General features: G+C 38.0%; 1 protein-coding gene across 2 annotated transcripts in view; it reads left to right on the forward strand.

The window, feature by feature from the left end:
* Nucleotides 1–12922, forward strand: part of GLCCI1 (glucocorticoid induced 1) — a 101553-nt gene extending 88631 nt beyond the window's left edge. For both annotated transcript variants that reach the window (XM_055307333.1, XM_055307335.1), the window contains exons 7-8: nt 8645–8765; nt 9952–12922. In XM_055307333.1, coding sequence (XP_055163308.1) covers nt 8645–8765; nt 9952–10306 — 476 coding nt within the window. In that variant the 3' untranslated portion in view covers nt 10307–12922. The remainder of the gene's footprint in view (nt 1–8644; nt 8766–9951) is intronic.
* Nucleotides 12923–13184: the final 262 nt, after the last annotated feature.

Raw genomic sequence — 13184 nt, forward strand, 5'->3', positions numbered from 1 at the left:
TCTATCTTCTAGAGAGCCTGTAATCAGCTGAGATTTTGTGGTACTTTTCTTTTTGTGTTTTATATTGTGAAAAGATATATGTTGGGTATACTACTTTTAGCCACTACATTTTAGAATCATTGCTTTTGAGACTGAGTCTATTTCTCTATCAAAAGATTCTCCTCGTATAGTTCTAGGATGCCTTATTATTCTAGAACAACCTCTTGGCTGTAAAATTACAAAGAGCAGAGATAATAACGCTGGAATTATTCCATAGGTTAATGATGACCTATTCCAGAATCCTGTCCCTACATCTTCTCCGTGTTTCTCTCTTTCAAGATAACATGTAAAATCATGTATATTCCCATTGGCTGACAGCACATGAGAAGCATCCAGTGAATTCCTCCTCCCATCCTTTAGGGAAATCTTCACAGTTGCACCAATGGCAGTGCTGTGCTAGCACTCTGGGGATGATGAGTCGTTCTTTATAATTCAGAACGAATTTATAAATATGTATCTCCATTCTAATAGTTATAACCCAGAGTCTAGAATAGAAACAAACCAAATATGTATTAACATGCCTGCAAATGTATATTTCACTTAATCTACTATTATCTACTTACTAGACTGTAAGCTCCAGCAGGATCGGGTAACTTCATTTTGCTCATTGTTTTATCCTCCACAAGTAGAGTAGGGCCTACTAGCATGGAGTGTGCTTAGCAGAGATTCTTTTGAATACTCCTTTAGGACATTTTTTTTTTTTTTTTACGGTATGTCCATTTTTTAAGGGTATACTTTTATAGCTGTGTTGAACATCAGTATCTTTGTCTTTAGGTTGTTAAATAATAATATGTGTTAGGCTTTTGAATGTTCAGGAAGGGCATGATAAGGCCCTCCTCTCCTCCTCCTCCTCCTCCTCCTCCTCCTCCTCCTCCTCCTCCTCCATCGTCACCAAAAAAACAAGACAGGAAAGAGAACTAAACAACTAAGATTAAATAATCTTTAATTAAATTAATTAATTTAGTGATAGGCCTTTGGTGGGGAGGAAGCCATGAAGTTCTAATTCTCTGTTGAAATTCTGGGAAAAGAAGTAAGTGCTAAAATCCATCTCCTTTTCCACTCTTATCATGACTAGGGAGCAAATAGGGTATCAACTAGGCCAGAGGAAAGGGGGAGGTATTTATTTTTTTCTCCCTGTTATCTTCTGTGCTGAGGAAATATCAACACATATGGGCTGTCCTTACACTGTATCTCCTTGTGAGGCTGATACAAAGCAGGCCTAATGAAGCCATTAGCTGAGCTGTAAGATTTTAATTAGAAGCATGTCATGTTAGACTGGAAGGAACTTGATTAATCATCTGGTTCCCTCCTCCTATCTCCAGTGAGAGCACTAGAGTTGAGATCAATCATCAAAGCTTAGTGAGACAGAGAGCCTAACCGTAAGGAGCTCGCTCCAACTCTGGTGCAGCCAGGTGGAATCCCTGCTCTGCCACATACTAATTATGCACCCTTGGGGCAAGTTACTAAACCTCTCTGCATCTCAGTTTCTTCATCTATAAATTAGGGATAATGATGGTACCTGCCTCATGGGATTGTTCCAATGACTACATGTTGCTCAGGTGATTTGACTCTTGTCATTTCTTGTAATATCACTGCAATCCTGTTAGTAGGGACAGTATTAGTGTTTTTAAGAAAGGGCAATCTGAGGCATAGAAAATGAAGTAACTTAAAAAAAAAAAAAGAAAGAAAATGAAGTAACTTTCCTAAATTCTTTGGAGTTCAACAGTGATCTTCTATAGGAACCTCATATGACTACCTGCTGCCCTTGCAGAAGGAATAGCCTTATACAGGCATTCAGCTGTGAAAGGGCCTGGTGTGTGGAGAACAGTCAGGAACTGTGTGGGTTTCTGAGGTGCGTGGTGGAGAGTAGAGAGCAGTCAGTAGAGGGGTAGAAAGGCCATTGTTTCATAAGGGGCCTGGTAGGCATTGCTAAGAGAAACGATGGATCAAGCGAAGATCTTTGTCAGCTAAAGGGATGTGACCAGCTGTATCTTTAAAGGGTCCCACGCAGGTGGAACTACGCACGTGGAGAGAAACAGCAGAAAGACAAGGTGCTATTTGAATAGTTCGTCCTGTGGTCTCCAGACTTATCACCCGCCTTTTCAGCAGTTTCATCTGTTCTCCTGTTTCTAAGTTATGTATGTACTTAATTCAAACCACAAACTAAATATGTCCTAGCAAAGCATACTTTATTCTCCAAGATAGAAAGCAAGTATATAGGAATGTTCTAATATTTCTGCTGTCAGCACATTGTTCTATCCCCCATATTGGGAAATCACAGGTGCAGGGCAGAGCAAGATTGGGGGTGCAGAGGAGTTGGGGGACAGGGACTAAAGAGGAGTCCACAGCACCTGGTGCCTGGTAGATGGAACGAGGTGAGGGAGAATGAATGGCAGGTTCCAGTAGCGTTCTAGTTTAGGAGATGGAGGCACTGAGTATCAGAGAATGAACAGGCTCTAAGGAGAAAACAGGGATAAGTTTATGATTCCATGTTGGTTTCTGCCTCAAGACATTATACCATTCTTCTTTAGCAAGAATTGGGGTGGCCGAGTAAATACTGAGTTTTACATAATACAGTACGACAACATTTAAAGCATTTTGCTGGGATCCCTGGGTGGCGCAGCGGTTTGGTGCCTGCCTTTGGCCCAGGGCGCGATCCTGGAGACCCGGGATCGAATCCCACATCGGGTTCCCGGTGCATGGAGCCTGCTTCTCCCTCTGCCTGTGTCTCTGCCTCTCTCTCTCTGTGACTATCATAAGTAAATAAAAATTAAAAAAAAAAAATAAATAAAAAAAAAATAAAGCATTTTGCTTTGCCTTCTATTGTGTACATAGTTAACTTTTCAGTAAATATTTAAGTGAGCATTTAAAGTCACAGTGATTTTATTAGAAGTGTTTATTTTTCCCTGTTAGGATACTTTTTAGGAGCAGATTAATGTGAACAGCATATTTTAGTTTTTTGAAAACTGATGTCCCTGGAAAGATTTCTATTTAAAAAACTCAAGAATATGAAAACTAAGATTATATCAGAATGATTTTCCTTAGATCCCTAATTACTTTTCAAGATATAAAATACTCTGTATTATCTGAAATTTATTTTCAGCGTAACCACTGTGATTTATATTTACAAGACACAGGATTTTAATCCATAAATTGGTTTGAGGACTGTGTGCAATGAAGTACTTTGCTTTCATTTTTAACTGCCATGTCAGATAGTCAAATTCAGAGTGAGTATCAATGACCTCAAGTCACATTTGGAGGTAATAATAGGTCCTATTCTGCATATCAGGATTATGATTGTGAAAGAAGTATTGTATTTATTGTGAGTACACAAAAATAAAGGATTTTTATTATTATTATTATTATTATTATTATTATTAAATGGTTTGTTTGCTTAATTTACAAATTCTTATCAATTCAGTGATTACTTGGGGAACAGTAAGCAGTTAAAACACCTCCCCCCATATGACAAATATCCAATTAATGGCACCAGACATTTGGAATCTAAGTTAAGCCCAGTATTCAGAACACAATCTTATTTGTGCAAAAATATACATAGTGAAGGTTATGATGGTAGTTTTCCCTCCTTACGCTTTACTGAATTCTGGTCTAACGGAGATCTCAGCTATAGGTGATAGTCTTGTTTTATTAAAATTTTGTAACCCTCTCATAAAAGGTTGACTTTGAAATTTTAGAGACACCTTAGAGACTATTTGTAAAAGCCAAGTTTTCTCCTCACTCATTCCCAATTTGGTCTTGGAGTTAACGCATCTTCAAAATCGTAATAACAACTGGTTCCACGTTTTGTTGCCAAAAAAGGCTATGCAGTTTTGTGTTCCCTCCTGATTTCATTAGGCCATCAAACCACACTACAGCTCATAATTTCATTTCCTGAAGGAAAAGAAGTAATCTTAATACTAGAGTAGTAATTGTTTAGGTCCTATTTAGTCAATCATATTTCTAATCTAATTCTATTGGCTAACCTTAAATTATACTCCTCCTCTGTCATGGAGTATAGTTTTGATGGAACTCCACCCTCACCCAGGCTCTTACTCTACTGTGAAGATAGAATAAGAAGGACATTCTACTGGTTAGGTCTCTGTAGAGGAATCCATAGAATCTGTGCTTTAGGCATTCATTTCATTTTCATTTCCAGATAATAGATTTCTATATGCTATAGGACGTCCTTATAAACTGGCAGAGTTCATGCCAGGCAGTCTAAACTGGGGAATCTGATATTGCAAATATTACCCCACTTCCCCACCAGATACAGAATCTTACCTTTATGTACCCAAATAGAAGTAGAATGTGCAGATCTATTAAAAATAACTTTCCTGATGAGAGAAGGTAGAATAGGCACTTAATTTCTGAATGGTTCACCATTTTAAATTTGCAAACTAGGAATGGTATGTTCTTTCTACTGCTACAGTCATTTACTGAGAGCTCACTGTGTTTCAGGCACTATCCTAATTCTTCTACACATATTTTTCATAGCTATCATACCAGTAGTTTCATTTTACAGTTCAAAAAAGGGATCAGACTTTTACCTAGGTCATGGTGTTAGGCCTGGTAGAAAGCAGGCAAGGTAGCCTGACTCCAAACCAGTGTTTTGACCTTTTCGTGATTGGTTCTCAAATCAGGCGTTGCTTTAAAAGCATTTGGGGTTTTACAAAAAGAAATAAAAATAAAAATAAATTTTAAAACACATGCGGGGGAGGAGCTCTAGAGCTAATTAAATCAGCATATCTTAGGGATGAGGTCTGGACAATAGTATATATGTTGGTATTTTTGAAACATTTCCTGATGAGTCTAATGTGAAACCAGAGTTAAGAACTGCTGCTCTAGGGGGATCCCTGGGTGGTGCAGCGGTTTGGCGCCTGCCTTTGGCCCAGGGCACGATCCTGGAGACCCGGGATCGAATCCCACGTCGGGCTCCCTGCATGGAGCCTGCTTCTCCCTCTGCCTGTGTCTCTGCCTCTCTCTCTCTCTCTCTCTCTGTATGACTATCGTAAATAAATTAAAAAAAAAAATTTAAAAAAAAATAAAAAATAAAAAAAAAAAGAACTGCTGCTCTATAATTACAGAGCTTGTTTTAGTACTAATTTCATTTAATTTAAGTGATCTGATAGTAGGAGATAAAGCACATTGGAAAACTTAGGGCTAAAATTGAACCATGGCAAATATTTTACATATCTACCCACAAAATGACTTAACTGATTTTTTTTTTTTTACTGGAATTGTGGGCCAGAAAAATTTATATACCAGAAATAATGAAGGCCATTATAAGGAGAAATTTAGAAAACTCTTAAACTATAAAAGTACATGTAGTTAAAAATAACTGTTTTTATATGGAATTCCATTATTTAAAATGTCTAATTTTCTTCCAAGCTTTATTTCATTATCATGAATTTAAAAATATTTGACAAGCTGCTTGTATTTTAATGGTAAATATGATACATGTGTATAAGTATGATCTGTTAAAATAGCCAATAAAATATTTCTGTACCCCTGATTTTCAGAGTTGGGTGATTCTTTATAAAGATAGATAAGATCGTTATAAATACAGATATAATCTTCTTTGTTACGTCTAATTTTATTGACATTGGCTGTGATGTTTTAAGAACATAAAGTAACACTTAATGTGAACTACATGTCTAGTTATTTCCTACTGAGAAATAACAGAATGTGAAAATTTATCATGCTGTGAACAGAAGGGATTGAATTAAGATTACCGTGAGACTTCTCATTTTGAATCTCCTGAGTGGGCATCTTTACCTCACATTTCTGTTCCGTTACTGAAAGGTTTATTAAATTCAGTACAGAGTTCTAAATGAATCAGATTCCAAGTCTGAAATGAATAGAATAGATTGTTCATGTGAGTTGTTTTTATTTATTTTTTTTAAGATTCATTTATTTTAGAGTGTGAAAGAGTGTAGGGGGAGGGGCAGAGAATCTTAAGTAGACTCTGCGCTGAACGTGAGGAAGAAACACTAATTTATTGTAGATGTTAATAGGAAGATAATCAGTTTTGTAGATTATCAGGGCTTGACCTCATGAGCCTGAGATCACAACCTGAGCTGAAACCAAGAGTCAGACACTTAATGACTGTGCCACACAGGTGCCCCTATCTGGGGTGTTCTTAAATCATGCCATTTTGTAAAGCAAAATAATACCTTGTATGTTAGAACCTTTAAAAATGTCACAGAATTTTAGTTAGGAGTGATAATTCCTTTAGTTATCTAGAAACTCAGAAAGGCAGTTGTGTTCAGTTATACAACTAGTTAACAGAGCTGAACCCACAGATGAGGTGTCTCCATTCCCTATTCCTCTTTGTCCTCTTCTAGATTGCATACTTACCTGAGGGAAAAACTCCAGTTGGACAAATCTGTTGATGGTTTCAATTTTTTTTCAAGCTTTTTTTTCTTTCCAGACCACCAAATGTTCAAATGTGTTTATATATATATTCTCAACAACACCACAAGCTCTCAACTTTGTTAACTGAACAAGGTCACATAATAGTACTGAATACTGTCTTTCTAGGATAGCAGCATGTTTATTTTTTATCTGACATGAGTCAGAAAAAGAACAAGAGTGTTTAAGTGGGTAAAACTCTGTAAAAATATAAGCCTCTGAAATTAAAAAAAATTTAGGAAGAAACACTAATTTATTGCAGATGTTAATAGGAAGATAATCAGTTTTGTAGATTTCCCATCTAGCTTTAAATTCTGCGAGAGCCTTGAAGCCGTTAATAAAGTCATGAGAGGAATCCTGCGGTAGGTCTTGTGACGTCATAGAGTAGAGCCCAGAAGACTGCAGCTGTGGCCAAGGTGACTTTTCTGACTTGCTCCTGGGGCGAGTCCTCACGGCTGTCAAGCCCATGGCTTCAGGCTAATTGTGCCCTCCCTGGGGACTGCTGTCACCAACAGGAAGGTCCACGGAAGCATCATGGGTCACCTCCACTTGGTCTCGCATTGCCTTTACAGGGCTTGTTGCTGCTCGGATGGGGAAGCGCAGCTGGGCTGTATTTTTGTATTACACAGAGCTGAAGGCCTTGTTCTCACCACTTTTTGATTGTGGACCAATCTTTTTGGTCTAGTCTCCCTCGAGTATAGAGCAGCAAACTCAGACTCTAGGCCAGCTGATGAGGTTTTGCATCCACCTAAGAGAGAAAATTATATTCTCCCTCTTGCCTACCCTTTAAGTGATAGAAGGCAAATGTCAAATCTAAGAAAATCCTTAAATCTGAATGGCACATGAAGAAACCTAATTTAATTTTAAGAACCATCCCTCCCAACAGACTATGTATAATCTGTAAGAATGCACGTAGCAGTAATGATGGAGGAACTGAGTGGTGGTTTTCTAGGTTTCACAGTGATGTGGCCTTGTTATTCTGTAGGCAGTGGTTTCCCAGCCAGAATTATTGCCATATTTAAACATAAGCACGCATCTCCATTCCCAAGACTAACATAGCTGCTCTTTGAATCATTCACCAAATACTCTTAAGTGTGCCTCAAGAGTCTACTTTCTGAGCATGTATTACAGTTCATTAATGATGATAAAAACATCCCTGTTACTCAGATTCTGAATGTTGTGCTGTGTTCTGTAGCCTAAACTAAAGCAACTCACCAAAATGGTGACCAATGCCATCTTTCAAAAATATACATAAAAATAATACATCTCAATAGATCGTGTGCTTAGTATTTTAGCAGTAGGGATTGGTTTGCATTAGGTCAGAATTTGTTTAAATGGGACTTTTGTATTTATACAGGTATGTTACTGACTTTAACAACTTGGCATCTTACAAAGATAATGACACATTTTGGTGGATTTGAATTTCCAAAATCCTTTGCCAGGTAGGAAAGGGAGAAATTACATATAGGTTTTATGACTTTTAGTGAATAGACCATTTTCTTGGTCAAAAATATGAAGAAAACATGTTAGGTAGAGATGCTTTTAGATTTCTCATGCTTCTAGTAGCAAAAAGTACAAACTGCTGGAAAAAATATTTTACGTAAACATTTTAAAGACAAAATTCTGAGCAAATTCTGTTTTTCATAGTGGGCTAAGGGAAAAGGACATTATGTGTCATAAACCTGTTTTGTCACCTGCATACATTTATTCATGGTGTTTAGTAAAAGTAATGTTTCTGCTAAGAACATTTGTAATGAAGATCATTCCACGTACTAAAATTTTCAATTAAATTGGTTGGACAGTGAGAAAACATAGAGGAGCCTGTATTATACTCTCTTGTAATTCTTTTTGCATGATTTATACATATTACCCCATTCATTTACATTTTGAAATACATACTACTGTATTTGTTTTCAAGATTATAGCCCTACCTTATTCAAAATGCAGTTTCTCGACCAAAATATCCTCTTTTTATGTTCTGTGGTACAGCAGATTACTGTTGCATCAAAGCTTTTATTTCTTAGAAATGTACTACATGAGAGTGTTAGTAATAGCTTTGCAATAAAGGAAGCTCTGTGGTGGAAGCAAAGGGGCCATAGTGGATAAACTGTGCAAAAGGCTGCTTGTTTGGAAATCAAACTTAATTTAAAAGAGCTTTCAATCACTAGTTAATATAACTGCTTTAAATTTACAGACAGTGGGAGTAGCTCACCGTTACCCAAGTACGCTTCATCTCCCAAACCAAACAACAGCTACATGTTCAAACGGGAGCCCCCAGAGGGATGTGAGCGAGTGAAGGTCTTTGAGGAAATGGCGTAAGTAATGTCTTTTCTATCAGCTGGGATCTGCAAAGCTGTAAAGCTTTTTATTGAGACCAGTTGATTACAGATGAATCAACTACTCCATCCAGCTGATAATGTGTTTCAAAACCAAATTATGAAAAGAGAATTGAATAGGCTGAAGGGATCTTAGTGGAGTATTGGAGTCTGTGTGTTGGAAATACATAAGCTAATACAAAGAAACTTGGAAATTCTTCCCTGCTGCCTAAAAGATCTATTTTTAATCACTAAGACTTTTCCTTTCAAAAGCTCTATTAATCTGGATGGCTAACAAGAAGGCGTTTAGCGGCAGTTAACATCCTGAGTGTGACTGGCCTTAGGACAGCGATCCCACAAGCCAGAAGGAAATGAACTTGTCTCCCTGTAGACACATGCAGCATGTGTGCTCCTTTAATGTAGACTTCTCATTCGCAGATTTTTTTTCTTTTTGAAATGAGGTGTGCATAAATTAGAAATTAAAGGAAAAGAGGTTCATGCTCTAAATACCTGGCAGAGTAGCTAAAAAAAAAAAAAAAAAAAAAGACTGTATGGCTCTTGGACTCACTCATCCCTTTGTCCCAGTGCACGACTGGGGGAGGCCGCTGTACTCTTGCAACCTGGGAAGGGACAGAGACCAGTCTTGCAGGAGTTGATGGCTTAGTTCCTGGGAATGAGAGGAGAGGAGAGGCTTGAGGACTCTGCTCTGTTGGGCTGACTGGCTCTTGGAAAACTATAGAAACTTTTTTTTTTTTCCCTAATCTGTTGTTAGAAGTATGTATAGTAATACAGAAAAAGGAGGAAATGCTTAAAACCAAATCTATGACTAGGTAATCCCTGTCCCATTACACTTTTCCTTAACAGAAAAGGTCATTGTAACCTTGCATAATCCTCAACTATAACATAGGACGTTTTTCCATCTTCCTAAATGATTGAAAGCAAATGAATGATCTCTGAAAAAATGTGCCCAATCCTTTTGAAAATCCTTCAGTCTCGAATACCACTCAGTGCTGTGTACATCAGTAGTCTGTCAGCTGACTTGTGCTATGGAAGATGTTTACCCCTCTGTCTACACTTAACTCATTCCCTGCCATTCACATCGTAGCCGTTGTAGAGAACTCCAGCTAAGTCAGAACGTTTGGAAATTTTGAGTGATTGTAAATGTCATTTTGTTTTATGGTTTTAGGTCTCGTCAGCCTATCTCAGCCCCTCTCTTTTCATGTCCTGACAAAAACAAGGTTAATTTCATCCCAACCGGATCAGCTTTCTGTCCTGTAAAACTTCTAGGCCCTCTCTTACCTGCCTCTGACCTGATGCTCAAGAACTCTCCTAACTCTGGCCAGAGCTCGGCTCTGGCCACCCTGACCGTCGAGCAGCTCTCCTCCCGGGTTTCCTTTACGTCTCTTTCTGACGACACCAGCTCGGTGGGCGCCATGGAGGCCTCTGCCCAACAGCCATCCCAGCAGCAGCAGCAACAGCAGCTCCTGCAGGAACTGCAGGCCGAGGAGCACCTCTCTGCTCAGAACTATGTGATCATCTAAAGCAAAGGGGGAGCTGGCCTCTACCCTACCTTCACGGATTAGGAACTAGACCTCAGACATCTTATCTGCATGGAGTGACAAACTTTCTGAACACCACCACCACCACCACCACCACCACCAGAATACTTATCAGCATCATAAAGTATCTCTCAACACTGATCTTGGCAGGGACGGAACTCCTATTCGGCAGTTTTTGTGGAAAGCAGTGATGCTTGCAAAATGTGTGTGTCATTCAGCATTCTCAGTGGAGACTATGCATTTCATAGTATGTCTGACAGATTAGTACCGTGTCCTGTGTTTTGTTCCAGATTCTTCAGTATAAATAAGCTCTATATCAAAAAGTTGCCTGTCTAAATAGAAAATGTCTTGCTGTGTTTTGTCCTATGGAAAATACTGTACTTCAGGATTATGTTTACAATTGATCCAGGTGTTTGTTTCTAACTTCTGTAATACATACAATGCAAAAAATAATGATAATAATAATAATAATAATAATAATAATAAATGGCCACAACAGTTGCACAGTGCCCACCCCTATGGCCTAGCTTCAGGTACTTCAGTTGAAGTCTAAACTCAGGTAACTTGGAATGTATATCATATTGGGATATTAAATATTTCACAGCTAAAAAGCTAAAGAGGGAACATCACTCTTTTGCCTTTCCTTATTTTATGCATTTCCCTTTCCTCATTACATTCCACATACTTAGAATAAGAAGTGCATTCTCAACCCTAGGAGAACAATAATCCTGGACATGGGTGAACATGAGGAGAACCAGCAAATCTGTGGTGTCTGACATCACTTTTGTCATGAGGTTACAAGTTAAAACAACTGTTGAATTCAGCATTTCAACATGTGTAAATGTGGCTTTTTTTTTTTTTAAAACAAGTTCAGGTGTTGCTCAGTTAGTGACTGTTATAACGTTGCAAATGAAGTGTCTCCAGTACCAGGCTGTACATAAACATTCCAATTGCGAGTGATGGAATATAACAACAAGAAAGCCTAGGTTTAATTGCAAAACAAGTGAACTTTCACGGGGGATGGCTGAGATTTTTTGTTGATGTTGGCCACCAGGGTCATGAAATGCTCTCATTTTAGCTAAAGGCATATTAATGTTCAGTTTCTCTCTCGGAAGTTCTTTAATTTGCGGGTTTACAAATAACACACTTTTGGTTATTGTTTTCCTTAAGGAGTGGAGGTGCATAAGTTGCGTTCATGTGGAGAGAGAACATGTGGTCTCAGAAGTAAGGCAGCACAGGGAAGCAGGTTGCTTGGTGACTTAGAAAAGCAGTAGTTTGCGACTGCCTCTTCAAGCCTCTCCTCACAAGATCATGACTGGTTCTTAGTATTTCAGATGTCTAAAGTAAAGCATAAGCTCAAGTAAATTGCCTTGAACTTGCAGACTTGACCTGAATTGTCAACAGCGTTGTGTGAAGAGAGCCCCAGATATTCCCCCCCCCCCCGACTGGTCAGTGGAAGAGCCCAACTCTCAGACTTTGTTATCTACAGCACAAAGAGAGTCTCCAGAAGCAAAGGAAGGTTTTTGTATCTTTATTCCATTGCTTTCAGTTCAATAAAACATAGAGTTGTTTCATCTGTACCTACAGTATATGGCACAGTTTTCTTAAGAATTAGGGGAATAAGATGCCTACAGTTACAGGAACGTTTCAGTTCCCTTCAGTCATTCCTCGGGATTTCTTTGTTTTATTTTCTAAAGAGGTTGAAGAAGGAAGAGGTGATAGAGAAGAAAGCAACACCATTGATTTTTTTAAGAAATGATATATATATATATATATATGTATGTATGTATGTATATGTATATGTGTGTGTATGTATTCTGTGTATTATTTTGTCATGATCCCAATTATCTTCTTTCCACCAAAGTTTGCAGTAATATTCTCTCCTGAAGGTGCATTCTGGCTCCTTTAAATTAGTCAGTGTTATATTGTAGGAGACTGTCATGGAAAAGGACTCAGTTTACTTTTGCCATTTTCACAGGGGAACCTTTTAAAACAATCTCTTCAGCAGCAGACACCTTTAACCCTAATAATCTCAGGCCTTGATGAAAATACTATATTTTGTAGATTATGGTTAAAGGGAGAAAATTATTAGTTCTGTAAGATAAATATGAGCTCCATTAACTTCTGATATCTGGTTTAGCATTACATAATGTGTTGATCTTAAGCTCTGCTTTTGTCCAAATACAATGCAATAGTTGATATCAATATCAATTTCTGAAAGATGGACTGAATGCTTTTTTGGTGATGAAATCTGATGTATGATATTTATAGTGACATGTGCTTTTATTTTCTCATGAGAAACTATTAATTGTGTTGTACATTTGTTCTTAGCATATATTAAAGTTTTGAACCAAATGTGTTAAAGCTTATGCTTTGCCATGTAAATTTCCCAGAAGTTGTTGAGCTCAAATGTATCCTACATCCAGCTGTAGAAATTTGTCAGAAATTGTCTAAATTTTGTATATAGTTGTACTGTTTAATTCTAGCCACTGCGCTGAACAGTATTCGAGTTACCATACAATATGGCTTTACACAAGGAAATGTGTGGCTTTTGTTTTGTATTTTTTCAGTATAGAAGTTCCTGTGTCTTATTTAAATAAAGTTATTAGTAAAACTTTGGAATGTTTTTGGAATGACTGGGTCGTTAGCCCCTTGCCTGACAGAGATGGACTCCAGTCAGGGTGATGGTGATATCCAGTGCTCACTGAATTCTGACCTGCATCTCTGGCACTAGAGGGATTCCGACTGCATCACATTCCCACAGCGTCATTGCCTCTTGACATGTCATTTAAACACTTTCCATCACAGGATAAGAAACTGGGTGACTAAAGTTCCCAGTAACTGTCCTCACATCTTTATT

This window comes from Nyctereutes procyonoides, unplaced genomic scaffold (assembly GCF_905146905.1).
Source record: "Nyctereutes procyonoides isolate TBG_1078 unplaced genomic scaffold, NYPRO_anot_genome, whole genome shotgun sequence".
Classification (NCBI taxonomy): Eukaryota; Metazoa; Chordata; class Mammalia; order Carnivora; family Canidae; genus Nyctereutes; species Nyctereutes procyonoides.